The sequence below is a fragment of the Myxine glutinosa genome, chromosome 2 (genome assembly GCF_964187855.1).
Source record: "Myxine glutinosa chromosome 2, kmMyxGlut1.1, whole genome shotgun sequence".
NCBI lineage: Eukaryota > Metazoa > Chordata > Myxini > Myxiniformes > Myxinidae > Myxine > Myxine glutinosa.
Genome location: NC_136262.1, coordinates 121,956,835 through 121,978,540, shown reverse-complemented (window position 1 = coordinate 121,978,540; position 21,706 = coordinate 121,956,835). Strand labels below are relative to the sequence as shown.

Here is a 21,706-nt window from a genome sequence, read left to right as displayed (position 1 = left end):
AGAGATATTAAGGAATCAGAGACATCTTGAAGGAGGAAAGTTTCTGTTAAGCAGATCAAGTCTGGATTGTCAGAAGCAACCTGAATGGAGAGATCAATCAGGTTTGAGCGAAGGCCCCGGATGTTTGAGGTCCATACTGTTAATGAGGAGAGAGGGGGAGTATCGGATGCAGGACAGGGGAGGAGAGGGGTAGGGGCAGATGAAGGATGGGTGGGGGGAGATAGGGAGAGCAGTTGATAGTGTGTCAGAGATTACAGAAGAGTTACAAGAAAGGGAAGGATGAGGAGAACAAAAGGTTTGATGGTGATGGGGTGAGGCACAGTGAGGGGTTGTTTGAGGGCGGGCAGAGGAAAGTAGGTTGGGGGAGGTGGAGGTATGAGATAGAAGGGAGACGAAGTGGGGAGTAGGCAGCTTTGAGGAAGAGGGAGATTTGAAGGGGAGGGGTTGGGGGGGAGTTTTGAAGGGGAGAGGCAAGGGGGGAGTTTAGGAGGGGAGGGGCAAGGGGGGAGATTTGGAGGGGAGGAGCAAGGGGGGAAATTTGGAGGTGAGGGGCAAGGGGGGAGTTTATAAGGTGGATGATTAATGAGACGAACATTTATAACAAATTGGGTTTATTGCGATTTTCAAGTTAGCGATCCGTTTAAGAACGATAGAGGAGGGGTGGAATGAATGTGAATTTGGAGCATGTAGTGAGGAAGAATTATAAGAGATTGAATTTTTTGTGGAAGTGGAATGAGTTGAAGAGGAAATTGAAGAGGCTTTTAAATAGGAAGAAAAACAGCATGTTGTAATATACCACTGAATAAAACACTGCAGAAGAAAGTTTAAACATATTTAAACAGAACCGTGAAGATCAATCTTATCTTCACAAAACACCAATAGGGAGAGCCTGGAGGGACAACCACGAGTCATGTGGACAGGGCAAAAGGTGGAAGGCAAGGGGACACAGTGCACGTGGACAGAAGCACACGATGAGACAGTTGGTGTTTTTTTTTGTTTTTGTTTTTTTGGGGGGGCGGGGGGAGTTAAAACGTTAGACAAAGCGTAGATGTTCAGGGAAGTTCGGGGGAGAAGGGAAAAATCTAAGTACCAAGCAAAAACAGCGAAGGAGCTTAAGTGAACAAAACTTCGACGGGGAAGCCTCGAGCTACAAGGCCGCACACGCGGGGCAAACAGAAACTATTAATTGATGAAAGATTAACACCGACAATCTTCCAAGGGACACACGATAGGTACACACACCGAAGGATAAATACAGTTTCGACAAAAATACAATTGTGAACAATTACTTAACTTTGAAAACGTGGAGAACGTGTTCAGCTTCGAAAAACCGTGACGTCGCCAACGAGATCGACCAAAATTAAAAACAGAATAGAAAGTTGGCCAAAGACCGAATGGAAAGGAACAAGCGTACGGAATGTTTGAGAGATGAAGAGTCGAGGATGGTGGGTAGATATTTTGGAAGTTCTTTGATCCAGGTTTCTTGAAGCGATGAAGCGTAGAGCTGGAGAAATCCTTCGTCAAACCCTAGTGAAAGCAAAGCGGAATGAAATGTAATCAGATTCAGTGATCATTCCGTACCATGCAATTAACCTGGGCCTTGCACATCAAAGACGACATCATTACCTGATCCTCATGTCCTTCCCTTGGTAGCTGCACCGTTTGGTGGCGAGAAAGTGCGACACGAAGAGATTTGCCGTGCAGGCGAATTCCATTCAAATGAGACATGGCTGGCGTCGCAGAGGGACAAATAAAACAGAGTTATAGTATGGAGAAAGACAGTGAATAAGGAAAGGAATGAATGATCGTGAAGGAGGAGAGACGAGGTGGAACAATTATGTGGAAGTAAGATGGTTGAAAAACGTGGATGAGAGAGACAGACAGAGAGAGAGACAAAGAGAGAGACAAAGACAGAGAGAGAGAGGCAGAGACATCGACAGAGAGAGAGAGAGAGAGGACAGACAGACAGATCGGCAGAGATAGACATAGAGATAGACAGAGAGATAGAGATAGACAGAGAGATAGAGATAGACAAGAGAGATAGACAGAGACAGACTTTTACATCCTTTTATTACAAAAATATGAAAAAGTATATTTTTTTAAAGTATAAATAAAACCATTTCACAAATCAAATGTAAACAAGCAAAACCATTTTAAAGGGAACATTTACATAAAGACCATTAATACATCAAGAAAAGGAAAAAGAAAATAATAAAGTGTTTTGTTCCTCACAAAAATTCATATTATGTTCAAGGAGTGATCAATCTGTGATCAAAACACCATTTTGCACAGAGCAAAGCGTATTATTTAATGCCCATATACTTTTAAAGATCAGTACTTTATCCATAGATGTATAGAAACCAAATTCCATTTTAATACAGGCAAATACAAGTCCCTTAATACAGGCCGGAAGGTTATCTGCACATCTTAAAGGATTTTCAATTTGCATTTTTCTCGTGCGATATATTGATTTATTTGCCGTGGCAACGAGAAAGTTCGCGAGAACCACTTCTATTGTGTGTGTGTTGGAGACAAAGCCAAAAATAAAAGAATTAAAGGTAAAGTTTAAAGAAAGCTTAGTGCACATTTCATGAAGCAAAAATGCCAAGAGTAATAGCCGGCGAAGCCGGTGTTGTGAATGAACGCGTACGTATTATGTTGAAAAACCAGATTTTGCTAAATCCTGTCGCACGCTCACCCAAGCTTTGACGCACCAAATCGCTCCATGGAGGCCGCCATCTTGCAGATGCGGAAGTATGCATAAAAAATTGCGAAAAAGTTAAATAGGAGTTTGTTTCACCCATCCTTTTTTGATTCACAATCTTATGCATCTCTAATTTGTAATTAAAATACTTTAAGACCAACCTCGTTCCCCGGGCCCGCATGGCCCCTGGGTATCTTCAACGAAAATCGTCACCAATCACCAGAACCAATGGGATTCGAGCATTTGAAAAAATATTTCAAAAAAGCTTATTACCGTTTCGGAGGCTGAAAACGGCATCAAATATTCTAAAATTGACGAAGAATTATTTTTTAGAAATCTCGCGGCCGTAGGGGATAGTTTTTCACGGCCGGAAATATCCGAAGTTGAGACGGAATTCACCGAATTAATCAAGAAGGAAATTTTATAAATTTTAATCTCATCCAGAATGCAAATGGTGTCATTTTGAACTCGGTACGGTATCCACTACACCAACCTACTACCAACTACACCAACCTACTACCAACTACCTAACCTACTGATGCCAGAGTGATGGGTAAAATAGTGGCAAGAGGCTTTGGCTTCGCCGGCTCATTGCGTCTTTGCAGTCGGGTACTAGTAGTGTTTATAGGCCCAAACCTGGAAAGAATTTAAAACAAGCTGAAAATTTCAGGAAAGATGCCTATGGGTATGATAAATAACATATAAAAAGTCCCCGAAAATCCTCCTTGTGCTTTTTAAGATGGCCACCATTTTGTTTTTTATCATACCTTAACAAGTAGACATGGTAGAAATGCAAACAAAGTGTCGAAACATAGGTTTTCAAATACAAGCAAGCCTATAAAATCATTAATTACATGATTAAAACTCAACATAGCCAAAACCAAGATGGGCGGCCAGTATGACCCCAAATATGGCCACCGTTCTCTATTTTATCATATCTCAGCAACCAGATATGGTAGAAATGCAAATAAAGTGTCTAAATATAGGTTTTCAAACACAGGCAATCCATTTAAATCATTAAGTATATGACTAAAACATTAAAAAATATCCAAAACCAAGATGGCGGCCAATATGGCAGTAAATATGGCCACTGTTCTCAATTTCATATCTTAGCAACCACTTGTGATAGAAATGCATAGGTTTGAAGACCCAAGCAATCTCATGAAATTATTAATTATATGTTTTAAAAACCCCAAATCCCCCCAACCAAGGTTTTTTACTTTTATTTGTCATTTCAGATAATGGATGTGCCTTGTATAATATGCAAAGAGAAGCTGGGTTTGACTGACGTTGCAACAGTTGGCGATAAGGGCCGCAAAACACTTGTTTTGGCAAGCTTCAAGCGAGGAGATGGGCTTCATGAAGTACTGAAGAAAACATCACCACTGAGACTTCATGTTGCATGCCGCAAGAACTATACCCGTCAAAGCACAATAACTGCTGAAAAGAGGAAATCACCTGCGACTGATACAAGACGAAGAAACACCACAACTGCGATCAGGTGTTTCTACATTTGACATCAAACGTGACTGTATGTTCTGTTCAGAAGTTATAGCTGTTGACTATAAAATAGCGACCAAACGCAGGAAAGTCGTCAGCAACGTTGAAACCCGACAATTCCAGGAAACTGTCTGGAATCATGCCACAAATAGACAAGATGATTGGGGTAATGTTGTTGCAGATCGCATACGACACACCTTTGATCTAGTGGCATCTGAGGCAAAAGGTCACCGTAATTGTGCCTCAGCATTCCTCGGAGATAAACATGAAAAATCCGTTGGCAGGCCAAATGATAAAGTAAAGGATGAAGCTTTCAAGCAGCTTTGTGAATTTCTCGATAAGAATGCCGAATGTCAGTATTCTGTAGCACAGCTTTTAGAATACATGGACCCTTTCTTATATGGTCAAGAAGGATATTGTTGCGGTTTTGAGTTTTGTACAATAAAGGTTAAATTTCCCCCTCATAGTTTAGTCACATTACAACATGTAGCCTCACGATGGTTCAGTTATTTCTTAGTATTTGTGAGCATAGTCCTTTTCCTGTGTTCGTTTTGCGTTGAGTAGAATAATGAGAGTTAGGTCCTTTTCATACTTCCATTGTCTTATGCCGCCTTACGCCTCTTTGTGCTGCCTTTGGCTTTTTGGCGCAAATTAACACGAGGCAGGCCTAGCAGGTCGGGTCGGGACCGAATGAGGGCGGCGAAAAAGCTGACGGTAAGCGCAAGCCGCCAATCAGGGCTCAAGGGGAGTGGCTGCGGCAATGCGTCACAGGGCGTGGTTGGAACGTTCGAGAAGGCTCAGGGCGTGGCAAATATAACCCGTCGCGCAAAGCCCCCACCAGGACTCTCGAGTAGTTGGCATGTGCTAAAGTGGCGCTTGGTTGAGCTTAAGGCCGAGCCTATATTGCATTGGGTTACGCGAGTGATAGCGCGCTGGTTACTAAACGCGCTGTGGAACCGCCCAGCCGCGCTGAGAGACGCGTACATTTCTTTCCTGCCTCATCTGCTGCCTTTTGTTCGAGGGACGCGCTGCGAGGACCCTTTTCCGCCGCCTGTTTGCCATCTTCGCGGGACGTGCTGGGACCGTGGAGAGCACGCCGAGCCGCCGTTCCTGGACGACCAAGGCAGCGCGAGGACACCATTCTGCCTGCAATTTCCCTGTGTGAGTGCGATCGGGCCCGTGTCTGGGCTTTATAATAAGAGTGCTTAAGTTCTGCTCTGTGTCTGCTTTCTACCGACTTGTACATTGTGTAAATAATAATAATAAAATCCTGTTATTTCTTTATTCGACCGCCTCGTGTTTTCCCTCATTGACTAAGCGTGGTACGAATAGAACCGCTCTAATCGGGGTCCAATATTAACGGTCACTGCACGGACCACGTGGTACGCAATCCCCTCGGTGTACTCAAATTACATGTGGCTCGTGCGAGGCTTGGTTCCCCGCTTCCGTGGCGGCGCAGGTATTTAGGTACGAGCGAGACTTGGTCCCGAAACCCTACCTTGAGTTTGCCCGGAAGAGGCGTTTCAAGTCTCGGTTACGCCAGGCCCAGAAAGAACAAGGGGCTTAATCCCCCCTTGGTAAGGGTAAGAAGGGCTTTGTGAATTTCTTGATAAGAATGACGAATGTCAGTATTCTGTAGCAGAGCTTTTAGAATACATGGACCCTTTCTTATATGGTCAAGAAGGATATTCAATTAAGTATCTCAAGATAAAGCTGCAGGAACATATATGGTGATATCACAATAACAAGCATCACTGGGAAATCAAGCATCATTAGTTTTCGTGACTCCGCACACAAGATTCTCCGTGAAAAGTGGATTACTGATAAGGTAATCGATGCGGCTACTGAATCCGAACGGATCATTGATATGGCTGCCTCAATCATACTTAACAATATCCGCTTGAGAGTATATGACTGTGATGAATACTGTACCATGGAGGAAACTGATAATGGAGCTACCTTGAAACCAAATTCTCTCAGGCGATTCATGCACAATTTGGTGAAACGGAAGGGTGAAAGTCCCATGGTCACCAATAGAAGATGTACTGCCATAGCACATTCCATAATTTCCACATGCAGACCAAGGTCCTTCATTTCACCACTGTTGCTTGGAATAGCTGTGTATATACACCGCAAGTATGCTTCGCGTGAACTGATAGATATCCTGAGCAGCATGAGCTTTGCTGATGACTATAAAGAGGTACAGCAGTTTGAACATGCCTTGATATCAGGTGGTGAACCATCTTATAACCGAGGTGGTTTTACACAATTTGTTTACGACAATGCTGATTTCAATGTAGCTACAGTCACTGGTCACAACACTTTCCATAGTATGGGTGGCATAGCTTGTGCGACTCCACCTGGGATTGTGGATACCTCACCCATAAAACGGACAGCGAAACTACCATCTGCTGAAACAGTTGGAGCCTTTTGACACATTCCTGTAAAGACATATAGCAAACCTGCTGTTCCTGGTCTGCAGTCTGTTATTAGGGTAGATATATTAGACATATTATACCTATATTTAGACACTTTGTTTGCATTTCTATCATATGTGGTTGCTAAGATATGATAAAATAGAAAACGGTGGCCATATTTGGCACCATACTGGCCGCCATCTTGGTTTTGGATATTTTGAGTGTTTTAGTCATGTAATTAATGATTTTATAGGATTGCTTGTTTGAAAACCTACGTTTCGACACTGTTTGCATTTCTACCATGTCTACTTGTTAAGATATGATAAAAAAACAACTAAATGGCGGCCATTTTGAAAAGCACAAGGATTTTCGGGTACTTTTGGTATGTTTTAAACTCATTTTTCTGGACGTTCCCTGAAATTTTCAACTTGTTATAAATTTTTTCCAGGTTTAACTTATAATTATTGGCCTCATAAAAACAAATAAGGGAATCAAGCGTGCACATTCAACATAAGCAGGTGACAAGGTCCCAAGAGCACTACAGAAGGGACAATGGTCAGATATTTCAGGAGAAAAAACATGTAAGAGCTTATTAGTGGGTAATATCCAATGTGCCAACCTCCACGACAGGTCGGCAGTTTTATTCGGAATAAGTACATGATAATAGGCTTTCCAGTTAGGTTGGTGTTGGCTTAGCGGTTAGGGCGCTATCTTGGGATCCTAGGATCCTGAGTTCGAATCCCGGTCGATCGCCAAATGAACACCAGGGTGGTTGACTCAGCCTGTCATCCTTCCGAGGTCGGCAAATTGAGTACCAGCTTGCTGGGATGAATGATCCGGTGTGTACCCCGATTTAAAATAGGTACACCGTATCCCTGCACATTGTAAGAGGCGACTAAGGGTTGGTGTCAGGAAGGGCATCCGGCCATAAAAACATTGCCTCAAACAGGGCCCCATGAGGTCATGGGGCCTGCAAGGCCAACCCCCACCCCAGCAGGGAAAAATGGCCTTAAAACGATCATTCAGTTAGGTTGGAAGGGGTATTCTGTAGGCAAGCAATTGTGCCACTTCCTCAACTGCCAAGTTCCGAAGGATGGCCGGATTGCTTTGACGCAGGCCTGGTATATAACACGATTTTCCAGTCCTGCAGATCCAAAACGTATTTTTGGTAAATATTTTATTATTGTACCAGAATTCATTACAGTGGGTGCGAGTTCTAAATTTAGGAAACAGTGGTTTGGTTCACAAACAATTGGGCCATCACTAGTGCGAGGAGATTGCTGCCAGTGCACCTTAACTCTGAGGTACACGTTAAGTATTTCACATAGTACAGCAGATATTATGTGGTTGGACCGCATGCCAACTTTATTCGCAAGTGCTGCAGCACTTAACCATCTCTTGTTGTCAATCATTAAATCAGCAACGCTGTGGACACCATTCTGAACAAAATAATCAACAAAGGAGCGTTCCGTTCTTATTCTTTTGAAAAGAGTTGTAGAAAAGAGGTTCACTGAAAAACATCTCTTTGGTGTAGGAAACAAAATCACGGTCGACCATGAAAACACGCCAAGCATTTAAGATTACTAGGACGTGCCCGTACGTGGGTGCCCGTACGTGCGTGCAAAAAAGCATGCGTGCAAACAACAACAACAAAAAAAAACTTTGAAACCACGTGGCAGTAACGACCACAGAACCCCCCCCTCTATTTACATGAAATGGTTTGGTCCATTCGCAACGACCACAGCACCCCCCCCCCCCCCCTCTATTTACATGAAATGGTTTGGTCCATTCGCAAAGCCAAAGCGAACGGCTAAATCGCCATAGCTCGGTAACGACTTCTCCGATTAATTTCAAACCTTGAAAAGGGCACATCCTCGGGTCCCCAGCAATATACCTGGCAAGTTTCAAGTATATCGGACCGGTAGTTGTCGAGAAACAGCGGTCACAGACAAACAAACAAACAAACGCACGCACGCACGCACGCACGCACGCACACACACGCACACACACACACACACACACACACACACACACACACACACACACACACACACACACACACACACACACATTACTGGAATTATAGATAGATATTGTAAAATGGTGGAAGCAAGGACAGATCAATACATTTTATGTTCATTAGAATAGACCAGATGAATAGTCTAGCATGCCGGCTTGACGGAGGAGGAGAGCAGTGGACCTCCAGGCTAGGTCTGATGGACCATCGAGAAGCCGCCAGATTGAGGCGATGCCAAATGCCATTGCCCTGCATACGATGTCCACAAGACCATGTCCACCTTCCTCTAAGGGAAGATTCAGGATCTGTGGACGGAGCCAGTGTTTTCCACTCCAGAAGAAGTTTATTATTGTCTTTTGTATATTCAGCAGAAAGTGTTCAGGAGGTGGAATGGCTTTGATTCTGTGCCACAGTAGAGATGCTGCTAAATTATTGATGACCAGGACTCGTCCTCGGTACAAAAGCAAGGCCAGCAACCCTTTCCATTTCCACAGCTTTTGTTCGAGAGTCAGCGAGACCCTCCCAATTTTTCGCTTGCGTTGCTGCATCACCGATGAAAACACCAAGGTACTTCATTCCGTTGAGGGACCAGGTGAGGTGTTTCGAAAGGACAGGCATCGGCAGCTGGCATGGGCCCATCCACATCGCCTGGCACTTGTTCCAGTTTACCAAAGCTGAAGAAGCTAAACCATAATAGTCCAAGCAGTCCACCAGTTTCTTGATCTCATCGTTATTATGTACCAACCACCTTTGGAGGCCATTTATCCCCACAGAGCAGGGGTTGGCCTTTTTCGGGCACCATGGTCCCCTTTTTGAAGCAATGTTTTATGGCCGGATGCCCTTCCTGCTGCCAACCCTGTTTGTCGCCTCTTGCGACACACAGGGAATTACCAGTGAACTGGTACTCAATTTGCCGACCTCAGAAGGATGAAGGCCGAGTCAACCCCCCCGGCGCTAATTCAGCGCTCGACCAGGATTTGAACCCAGAATCCTGGGATCCCAAGCCAGCACCCCAACCACTAAGCCACCACCAGGCTATTATGTACAATGAATGAATGAATGAATGAATGACAAATGCACAAATGTACGATGACACAAATATCGTCAGCATATGCAGAGACGTTCACAGGTCTTGTGAGCAAATTTCTGCATCGGTTAAGATGCTGTGGACTTTGATTAAAAGAGGCTCAATGGTTAAAGAGTACAGAATACCAGATGAAGGACATCCCTGACGGATACCTCTTCCAACCTTTACAGGTGAAGTCAGTTCAGAGTTTACTCTGAGTATTGAGTAAATGCCATTGTAGAGCAGTTTTACCATGGAGAGAAAAACAGGACCAAGTCCAAAACACTCTAGGACCTTGAAAAGATAAACATGACTTACACGGTCAAAAGCCTTCTCTTGGTCAAGCACAATCAAACCAAGATTGTCATTTTTTATTTTGCACACATCCCAAAGATCTCTTAATAAAAGTATGTTATCGTGTATCTGTTGGTAAAGCCCCAGTCATACCGGCCATTTTCAGGCCACGAATCGCCACGACCTAAGATCGGGGCGACATTCTTGGCCAGATCGTATTGGGGTCCTGGCGATTCCTGGATGATCGGGGGTGTACTTGGCAGTTCGGGTCGAGACGGGAAGCCGCCCCGACAATTTTGAACTGTTCAAAATTATCGTGGCGATTCATGGCGTTTTTCAAACTCTTGCTGCTGTCTGGAGGGTGTCATACGGGCGCGTGTGGGCATCGGGAAAATGGTCGTGGAGTGTCTTGCGGCGGTCGGGAAACTTGGCTGCCACGATTCGCTCTGCATCCAGCAAGCACTGATACGACCGCCGTACGTCCTCACATGGACGCCGTACGACTGCCATCACGATCTTCCAAGAATTTCCCCGATCCGTCCCGACCACATTCGCGCAGCAGTACGACGACTCACGATCATTGCCGATCTCTCACGAATTAACAAGACTCCGCCAAGACTGCCGTAAGCATGCAGTAAGCACCGGTAGGCGCCAGTACGACCTGTCACAAGACCGGGTATATATAGGCGATCCCCGGCGGCGAAATCATTTCATCTCCTGATTCCAAGCTGGTCACCTCGATCACATCCAAGCTGGTCACGGCGGCCGCGTGATTGTGCACGTCTTCCTGGATCCCCTCCCCCTCTTCCTGGCTGGCGGCATCATTGGAAGGCTTGGAGTTGATGATTTATATAAACGACATACAAAAATAACATGAATTAGCGTCGTCTGAATTTTAAGATCGTAGTTAGGTCGGCGTGATTCTTGGCCATTCTTATATAGGGCAAGGACGGCCGCCGCGCAGTCGGGGTCGGACGGGTGGGCACGTACGCGTGCGTACTGCGGTCGTAGTGCCGTCGTAGTGCGGTCGTAGTGGGATCGGGGTGGATCGGGGCGAAGACGTGTGGGCACGGGCTAGGACTTGTGGCGATCTTGCCGCGCACTTGGCGGATCGGGCTTTGTCGGCACGGCGGTCACGGCGCGATCGTACGGGAGTCGTGGCAGGGGTGTTTTGGTATGACTGTGGGAAAATTTACAGCCGATCTTGCCGAAAAGTCGTGTTGGTGCGGGGAATCGCCAGATCGGGGGTGATCGGGGCGATTCGTGGCCACTCAAATCCGGTATGACTGGGGCTTTAGGGATACAATAAAACTGATCACTTTGAATCAACGACTAGAAGTGGGGCGATGCGTCGAGCTAGAACTTTAGAAACTATTTTATAATCTGAAGTTAGAAGAGAGATTGGACGCCAATTATATCAATGAGCTGAGGGTCTCCTTTCTTAGGTAATAAACTAATTACTGCTCTTCGGCAGCTCATCGGCAAGTCACCACAACGTAATGAACTATTAAAGACCTCCAATAGTTCTGGGCCTAATAAGGGCCAAAAGGATTTATAAAACTATTGGGAGGCCATCCAATCCAGGAGATTTACCCGTAGGTAAAGAAGCAAGGGAAAGTGTAAGCTCTTCCAAGGAAAGTAAGGAGCCAAGCTGATCCCTCTAAAGCAGCACTTAGCATGGGTAAGTCAGATGTGAAATAACATATCAAGTCATCGTCAACATCATTTGCGATAAACAAGCCTGAAAAGAAGTTATAAACCTCCCTCTTTATATTATCTTGTGACGTCACAGTGTCACCAATTGGGAGCTTGAAGGTTTCAATTTGCCGTTGATTGGTCGTCTTTTTATCGAAATGGAAGAAAAATTTGGTCGGTGCATCTAAATTATATAGCTGATCCATCCGTAGACGGACCATTGCACCTTTTGCTTGGTATTCGACTAGATTGTTTAGTACAGTCTTCTTTTCCAATAGCAAATTATATTTGCTCTGTTGGGGTTATTTGCCACATCAGTTTGCAACTTCATTATTTCCTTTTGTAGCGCGAGCCTCTCCCTTTTTACACTAAAAGATGATAAGTAATTAAACTGTTGGCAAAAGACAGCGATCTGTGCCTTTGCGTAGTCCCACCATAACATCGGGTTATCAAAATTATTCTTTCTTTCTTTGAGGCTAATCCAAAACACTTTGAAAGCTTCCCAAAAAGCAGCATTTTCCAGCAACATGACATTGAACTTCCAATATGGACTGCCATGTTGCTGCAGAGCAAGCTTAAAGGACAAGGTTACAGCCAGGTGATCAGAGAAAAGAGAAGGCACGATTCAATTATAAACTTGGTAACAACATCAATGACCTTATGAACCGTTATCGCATTGTGATCTCGGTCATTATTCATGATACAGGCACTTATACAATCGAGGGTAGCTGAATCTTCAGATTGATGATAAATTGTGAATGGATGCAGAGTGGTTTGGGTGCTTTCCCAATGGAACCCTAAACTGCATCCTCGCACACACACAAAAAAAAGAGTGCTTCTCTGCAAAGTCTAGACTCCAGAAGGATTAGAAGCTTCCCCAACTGGCAGTCTATCTTTTAAATCTCAGAGATAGGAGGCCTGGGCCTTGGTAGCATTATCAGCAGACTGGGACAGTCTGTATGAATTCACTTACATTAGCATGCAAGTCAACTAACTTGGACTGGCTACCATGGGTCCACTGCTTAAAGTGCATAACATCATCCTCAAAGTTGTTTTGCAATAACTCAGCCAATGTAGCCTTTCCAGGGCAACTGTCACACCTATGGACCATGCAGTCACGTGAATCCATCACACACTGGCACAGAAAACGGGTCCTTGTAGTCCACTTCTGCAGGGATAGCAGGTACAAGTCACTTCAGGTTTTGATGACTATCACAAAAGCAGAATGAGTGCGCACACCACTGGCATCAGCGGTAACACACCAACTCGGCCCGAGTGTGCAACATTTTGAAAACCCGATTTTGACATTGTGGCGAGGTTTGAATTGAACATACAATTCCTTCAAGTTGAGCAGAAGCAACCTTTCCTGGTGTTGAACTTTGTTTCCATCTTCCCTCATTCACAAAATCTCATTCCTGGACACATTCTAGAAAACTCATCAATATAGAAGCCTTTTTAGTTGCCCTCGCTCTCCGTACCAGATATTCCGTGACACCAAATCTTTGAGCTGTTTTCTTGATAGAACAGCTCGGTGGAGCCAGTGCTAACTATGACGTTTTTTCCCTTTGTGTGGAAATTGCACATTGTTGTTTCAGTTCATTAACAATTGTTTCCATATCATTGCAAGTCTCACACACGTGTGATGGAGGCTCTGCTCTGGAGCTCAAGGTCTCCTTTGGGACACAGAGCAGGGTTGCCATTTTTTTCCTGAACCTGTTCAGAGTACTCTGTTAACTTTCGTTTCCCACAAGTAGGACGATCCACCATTTTCTTTTAATGTAGTTTCAATGGGGAATAATTGAAAGTTGTGAAACTCATTCAGGTCCTCCTGAACAAGCTCTAACTCCGCTTCAGAAGTCCCAGGCTCGTCCTCGATCTCTGTTGTCGACGATTCAGAGGTGTCACCTTGGGGGAGACCTGCAGCGGTCTGGCCCTCAATCTCTGATGTTGATGATTCAGGTGCATCACTTGGGAGGACAGGTAAAGTCGTCTCTATAGCTTTTTTGCGACATGACACTTACCTTTGTTCAATGCCGCTCTCCGTTTATTGCCAGATTTGTACATCAAAAATAGATTGCAGCATTTCGATTTCCAAGCTTTGAATTTCGACGTTGAGTCACGTTGATGTAGACAAACGGTTGCATCTTCGACCTCAAATTGGGCCGTTTTCAAACCACTTCTCCACAACAAGAGTTCTTGTTCGTCCCCAGAAAGATGTGCTATTTTGATCAAGCCCCATTTGCAGACGTGATCCTTTTTATGGCAGGCTGATTGCAGGGAGATACCAACAGTACAATTTCCAAGCTTGTCGCTCTCAGCCATTCTGCTGACCACTCAACATCGACTTGACTTGCCCAAAACTGAGACAAAGGCATCACTGACTATTATTTTAATAATAAATAAATTTTAATAACAAGTTATTGTTTACTGACAAAGGTACTATGCATATTGCCTGGAGAGCCTGATGATGAAATACTCTAAGATATTGCATCATTCAGTGAGGAACATGGTGCATGGTGCAACAACTGAGCTATGTCATACAGTCATGGTGCAAGGTGAGTGTCAGTCACAAAAGTCTCGATTACTGAAAAATGAGACAAAACACCCTCTTGGTTTTTCTATATGTCCAAGCTGAGGTCTTCTCGAATCTGGGAAAGTTGATCAGGCCCATTTTGGTTCACAGGCACGCTGATTATTTGGGGTCTGATTGAAGGACTGTGAAAAAACTTTTTACAATTATCTCAGTAAGTATTTGAGCAAGCATGATTTTGACTGCAGATTCAGAATCTGCATGAAAAGTTCGCCTTGAACAACAGGTACGGCAAGTCCAACTAGGATCGTTTCGGAGTTGTGAGGGAAAATAGGTTTATAGGAATGTGCGTGGTCCGCGCATTGCCTTTGGCAACGGGAAAACTAGAAGTGGCCAGATTCCCCTAAATATTGGGAGCTGGCTCAAACCACTTCAGATCCTGCGTTTTCATATTTGTACCCAACCTTGACATAGGTATGAGCAAAATCCGAGATGGTCCGGTAGGGAAATGTCACTTGCATTGGTCAATTTGACATGGAATGACCCACCACGATGTAACCAGTAAACAATACGGAAGTGGCGGTCGACTCCATGGTGCGACGTCACGGCTAACGTGAAGAAGAAGATTTCGACTTTTAATTGCAAAATTACCCACTTTATAAATTGCAAATCAGAAAAGATATCAAATTTGTAGGGTATCGAGGCATAGATTCGCGTCGAGGTGGTCTGAGCGTTTGGGTTCCCCTTCAAGGAACACCTTCGTGGAGAACATTTTCCTTCCGACGATGACGTCAAGGCCGCTGGGAAGCTCCGGTGAAGTCAGCAGGATGCACATTTCTATCGTGACGGCATCACAGAACTCCTTCAACGTTGGCAAAAATGTGTGGCCTCCGTGATGTTTATGTTGAGAAATGAATATGTACCATGGTAGAATAAAGATTGATGTTATTACAGGACAATATTTTAAAATTGGGTGTGTGTTTTTTTAAAATCTTTCATTCAAATATAATCACCTGTTTTGGGGGAAAAAAGAATTGGAGTCATGACTTTTCATCTCACCCTCATCCAATATTCGGTGAATATGTTTTTGTATTGCCCATAATATACACACAAACTCCTCTGTGAGCCTTTGCAATTAAAAAGGAATTTTAATTAAATATAAAGGAATTAATTTTATATTACGGGTATAACAAATATTTTTGGAGATGATTGGTCTGCGGATTGCGGTCTGCGGAGCAAATGAGATAATACAGCAAAGCACATTGTATATCAAAACTACACAGCACTTGTGCATTACAGTGATAAATACAAAGTATAAATACAAACATACCCAGCTGAGCCTGGTTTGAATCGGCCATCTGAATCAGAGCATTGTCTTTCTTGTTGAATAGGATTTTCACTCTCTGCACATCTCCATAGACTCCTGTATGGGATCGTATATAGAATTACACAACATTATATGCACATAAAGATTTAAACCATCACAAGATTTATATTTGTTACATTATACTTTTCGTATCAGGTGACAAACGTTTGTAAACGTCACAATCTCATAACAATAAGCTACGAAACAAGACAAACAGCAATATTTATTTTAAACATCAATACCAGTAATAACGACTTATTCCGAACACTATTATCTCCTAAATACGATAATAATCATGACAGTTTATTGTAACAGACAGTATATGCGATGTGCATACAATGAGAAGTACTTTGTCAATGCTTAAACTTTACATTGAATAAGAATAGATAATAAATAAATAAATTCTGATTACAAAAAAACAATACAACCAAGACTACTTAATCCGACTAAAACCACTAACATCTGCAAGTACACACAATAATTACACCACAAAAACCTACTAAGTGCTACGACCACATCAGCGTAATAGCATTTTACTGGCCGCAAATACTCCAGGTAACTTGAACATTCTGGCCAAGTCTTTCACGAACCGGCTAGCCAGGCTCTGGGTGTTCCAATGAAGGTGAATTGCGTAGGAATTTGGAATTTGCTTGGAGATTTGTTTAATTATTGAAAATCACCTGAAACAAGGCTGAGAGCCACGAAAACAGAGAAAAAGAAGAGGAGGAAAAACTGGCAAAACCTTCACCTCGTCCTTAAACGAATGCCACCAATAACTCACCTGGACCTTGTGTAAGAGTGTGTGGGACATTTTATATCCACCAGCAAATGCCAGCAGATGAGTTACCTGGCTTAACGTCCATCTGATTGACTAAATAAATGTAATGTAATGCTGCGAAGCACCAGACAGTTTATAGTCAAGTCTGGAATCAAACCCGGACGAGACAGATCAAAGGTCAGTGTGCCATCCAATCAGACAATATAACAAACAGCACAACATGCTCCACAATGAAAACAAAAATGAAGTTTTTTGTGGAATCAACTTGAACCACAACAACAACAACAACAAAAAAAAAATCGCGTATTAAAAATACAAAACAGACTCGTTTCCCTCCGGTCTCAAGACAAACGAATCACAGTTTGAGAATCCATCAGGATCACACAATGGAAGATGTACTGGAAAGCTCATTGTCCAAAGATGATATTATTTGGAGATCAAGTTGCAAACTGATTATAACAGGTGATCAAACACACCTTGTTGGGCCAGTGCCGAGTTGGAACTTCAGAACGAGAAATCAAAGCAAGACATTCACTTGTTCGACTGTGCAACCTGGTTGCATCATTCTCCTTTTGTGCTGCATAATACCGAACAACCGACACTTTGTGCTGCACAATACCCAACAACCACCGACACTTTGTGCTGCATATTACCTAACCACCGACACTTTGTGCTGCATATTACCTAACCACCGACACTTTGTGCTGCATATTACCCAACCACTGACAATTTGTGCTGCATAATACCCAACCACCGACATTTTTGTGCTGCATATTACCCAACCACCGACACTTTGTGCTGCATATTACCCAACCACCGACATTTTGTGCTGCATATTACCCAACCACCGACACTTTGTGCTGCATATTACCCAACCACCTACAATTTGTGCTGCATAATACCCAACCACCGACACTTTGTGCTGCATATTACCCAACCACCGACACTTTGTGCTGCACATTACCCAACAACCACCGACACTTTGTGCTGCATTTACCCAACCACCGACACTTTGTGCTGCATATTACCCAACCACCGACACTTTGTGCTGCACAATACCTAACAACCACCGACACTTTGTGCTGCATATTACCCAACCACCGACACTTTGTGCTGCATATTACCCAACAACCACCGACACTTTGTGCTGCATATTACCTAACCACCGACACTTTGTGCTGCATATTACCTAACCACCGACACTTTGTGCTGCATAATACCCAACCACCGACATTTTTGTGCTGCATATTACCCAACCACCGACACTTTGTGCTGCATATTACCCAACCACCGACATTTTGTGCTGCATATTACCCAACCACCGACACTTTGTGCTGCATATTACCCAACCACCTACAATTTGTGCTGCATAATACCCAACCACCGACACTTTGTGCTGCATATTACCCAACCACCGACACTTTGTGCTGCACATTACCCAACAACCACCGACACTTTGTGCTGCATTTACCCAACCACCGACACTTTGTGCTGCATATTACCTAACCACCGACACTTTGTGCTGCATATTACCTAACCACCGACACTTTGTGCTGCATATTACCCAACCACCGACACTTTGTGCTGCATATTACCCAACCACCGACACTTTGTGCTGCATATTACCCAACCACCGACACTTTGTGCTGCATATTACCCAACCACCGACACTTTGTGCTGCACAATACCTAACAACCACCGACAATTTGTGCTGCATATTACACAACCACCGACACTTTGTTCTGCATATTACCCAACAACCACCAACAGTTTGTGCTGCACAATAACCAACAACCACCGACACTTTGTGCTGCTTTTTACCCAACCACCGACACTTTGTGCTGCATATTACCCAACCACCGACACTTTGTGCTGCATATTACCCAACAACCACCAACAGTTTGTGCTGCACAATAACCAACAACCACCGACACTTTGTGCTGCTTTTTACCCAACCACCGACACTTTGTGCTGCTTTTTACCCAACCACCGACAGTAACAAGGCGCTGCCTCCACTTTGCAAACAATAATGGAAAACAAAGTACAAGTTTAAAATATACAAGAATGGATAACAAACTACAAGTTTAAAATATACAAGAATGGATAACAAACTACAAGTTTAAAATATACAAGAAAGGATAACAAACTACAAGTTTAAAATATACAAGAAAGGATAACAAACTACAAGTTTAAAATATACAAGAATGGATAACAAACTACAAGTTTAAAATATACAAGAATGGACAACAAACTACAAGTTTAAAATATACAAGAAAGGACAACAAACTACAAGTTTAAAATATCCAAGAAAGGATAACAAACTACAAGTTTAAAATATCCAAGAAAGGATAACAAACTACAAGTTTAAAATATCCAAGAAAGGATAACAAACTACAAGTTTAAAATATACAAGGATAACAAACTATAAGTTTAAAACATACAAGAATGGATGACAAACTACAAGTTTAAAATATCCAAGAATGGATAATAAACTACAAGTTTAAAATATACAAGAAAGGATAACAAGCTACAAGTTTAAAATATACAAGAAAGGATAACAAACTACAAGTTTAAAATATACAATAATGTATTACAAACTACAATTTCAAAATATATATGTAGAATAATGGATTACAAACAATTTTAAAAAGGATATATACAATAATGTATTACAAACTACAATTTAAAATATATACAAATGTATTACAAACTACAATTTAAAATATATACAAATGTATTACAAACTACAATTTAAAATATCTACAATAATGTATTACAAACTACAATTTAAAATATCTACAATAATGTATTACAAACTACAATTTAAAATATATACAACTAGACGAAAGCACCCGGCGTTGCCCGGGTTCTTTTTGAATGAATTTACTACTATAATTCAGCTTTTACTCGCGGCCGTAGAAGAGTGACTACTATAATTCAGCTCAGCTTTTAATTGCGAAATGGGCCCAGCCTGACTGAAGAGGCCTCGCCACCCAACCTATAACCTTCCCAGGGCCCGTCCCGACATTTTTTTGTTGTCGAGGTTTCCTCCTATCTTTCACCGTTCAGGAGATTAGTGCGTGCAAACAAACAAACAAAAACTTATATGTATATGTATATGTATATGCATATGTATGTATGTATGTGTGTATATATATATATATATATATATATAATGTATTACAAACGACACTTTTAAAAATATATACAACAAGCGTTACGCCGAGGTCCCGTCGGTGAAGTGATGCGAGTTGACAAAGTGGAAGACGCAAGGTGGCCATCTTGGATTTTGACGTGGCGACCCAATTTTCAATAGGGTTCTTCCTTATGCCTAGATACACCCACACACCAGATTAGAAGTTGGTACTTCGCTTATTTTTCAAGATATTTCGCTCACAAGGTTCAGACATATATATGGTGGTGGCCATCTTGGATTTTGACATGGCGACCAAATTTTCAATAGCGTTCTTCCTTATGCCGAGATACACCCACACACCAGATTATAAGTTGGTACTTCGATTATTTTTCAAGATATTCAGCTCACAAGGTTCAGACATACATGGCATCAGACATACATGGTGGCGGCCATCTTGGATTTTGACATGGGTTGCACCCACACCAAATTCGAATGCGGTCCTTCGCTTACGCACGCCCGCAAACACGGACGGACACACGGACGGAGGGGAAACCATAGTCCCCCTTTCGCTCCGCGGTGCGACGGGGTACAATAATGGATAACAAGCTACAAAAAAAAAAAAAAAAAAAGGATTAAAAACTACAATTTCAAAAAACATACAATAATTGATGACAAACTACAATTTCAAAAAACATACAATAATGGACACAATAATAACAAGCATTACGCCTAGGTCCCCCGTCGGTGAAGTGATGCGAGTTGACAAAGTGGAAGACGCAAGGCGGCCATCTTGGATTTTGACGTGGCGACCCAATTTTCAATAGCGTTCTTCCTTATGCCTAGATACACCCACACACCAGATTAGAAGTTGGTACTTCGCTTATTTTTCAAGATATTCCGCTCGCAAGGTTCAGACATACATGGCGGCGGCCATCTTGGATTTTGACGTGGCGACCAAATTTTCAATAGGGTTCTTCCTTATGCCTAGATAGATACACCCACACACCAGATTAGAAGTTGGTACTTCGCTTATTTTTCAAGACATTTCGCTCACAAGGTTCAGACATATATATGATGGCGGCCATCTTGGATTTTGACCTGGCGACCCAATTTTCAATAGCGTTCTTCCTTATGCCGAGATACACCCACACACCAAATTAGAAGTTGGTACTTCGCTTATTTTTCAAGATATTCATCTCACAAGGTTCAGACATACATGGCGGCGGCCATCTTGGATTTTGACGTGGGTTGCACCCACACACCAAATTCGAATGCGGTCCTTCGCTTAAGCACGCACGCACGCCCACACGCACGGACGGAGGGGAAAACCATAGTCCCCCTTTCGCTCCGCGGTGCGACGGGGGACAAAAATAGGACCGTGGGCCCTGAAGCTCACCTGGATCAGGAGCAACAATCACTCAAGCACCCTGCAGACCCCCTTAGACCCAGGTATTTTTTATGCCGTGAACAAACTTTTGTCATCCTGGGGAGATGAAGCGTGGGGTTAAGTTTCATTGAAATTGTTTGTAATTTCAAAGAAAGCAAATACCTACTTTGGGGGTCAAAGCTGGACCCACTTTGACGCTAATTTTTAGCTCACCTGGAAAGAAGTTCAGCGGAGCTTACGCGATGGCAAGTCGTCCGTCCGGCTGTCCGTCCGTAAACACTTTAAACTTCTCCAAAACCGCTGCTGGGATTGCGACCAAATTTGGCACAAATGGTATCTGTTATGTTGTGACTAAAGTTTGTTCAAAGCAGTTAAAAATATATATATATTGGGATCAAGGGGGGTCAAAGTGGATCCAGGTTTGACCCCATCCCCCCCCCCCCCCACCCCCACCCCAAAATAGGAATTTGCTTTTTCCTCTAAAACTACACACATTATTTCGATGAAACTTTACCACAACCTTCATCACCTGTGATGTACCAACGATTGTTCACGGCATTAAAAAAAAAAAAAAAAAAAAAAAAAAAAAAAACTTATTTGGGGCTCTACGGGGGGATTGCCCCCAAAATAGGTATTTGCTTTCTTCTCAGAAACAACACATGCTTTCCGATGAAACTTCAACACCACCTTCATCATCCGTGATGTACCAATGTTTGTTCAAGGCATTGGAAAAATTGGGGTCTGAGGAGGTACACAGGACACAGGGCAGGAGGGAGGGGGAGGAGTGCCCCCCAAAATAGGTATTTTTTTTTTGTT

At 43.0% G+C, this 21,706-nt stretch overlaps 2 protein-coding genes across 2 annotated transcripts in view; one reads left to right on the top strand and one right to left on the bottom strand.

The window, feature by feature from the left end:
• The window catches only part of LOC137421316 (uncharacterized), a 137,119-nt gene extending 131,631 nt beyond the window's left edge, over positions 1 to 5,488 (top strand). The window contains exon 19 of the mRNA XM_068107234.2: positions 3,943 to 5,488. Coding sequence (XP_067963335.2) covers positions 3,943 to 3,946 — 4 coding nt within the window. The 3' untranslated portion in view covers positions 3,947 to 5,488. The remainder of the gene's footprint in view (positions 1 to 3,942) is intronic.
• Positions 1 to 21,706, bottom strand: part of LOC137421318 (polypyrimidine tract-binding protein 1) — a 49,828-nt gene that overhangs the window by 7,321 nt on the left and 20,801 nt on the right. The window contains exons 12-14 of the mRNA XM_068107241.2: positions 15,554 to 15,646; positions 1,627 to 1,730; positions 1,415 to 1,527 (exon numbers count right to left, since the gene is read on the bottom strand). Of these exons, the coding sequence (XP_067963342.2) occupies positions 1,415 to 1,527; positions 1,627 to 1,730; positions 15,554 to 15,646 (310 nt within the window). The remainder of the gene's footprint in view (positions 1 to 1,414; positions 1,528 to 1,626; positions 1,731 to 15,553; positions 15,647 to 21,706) is intronic.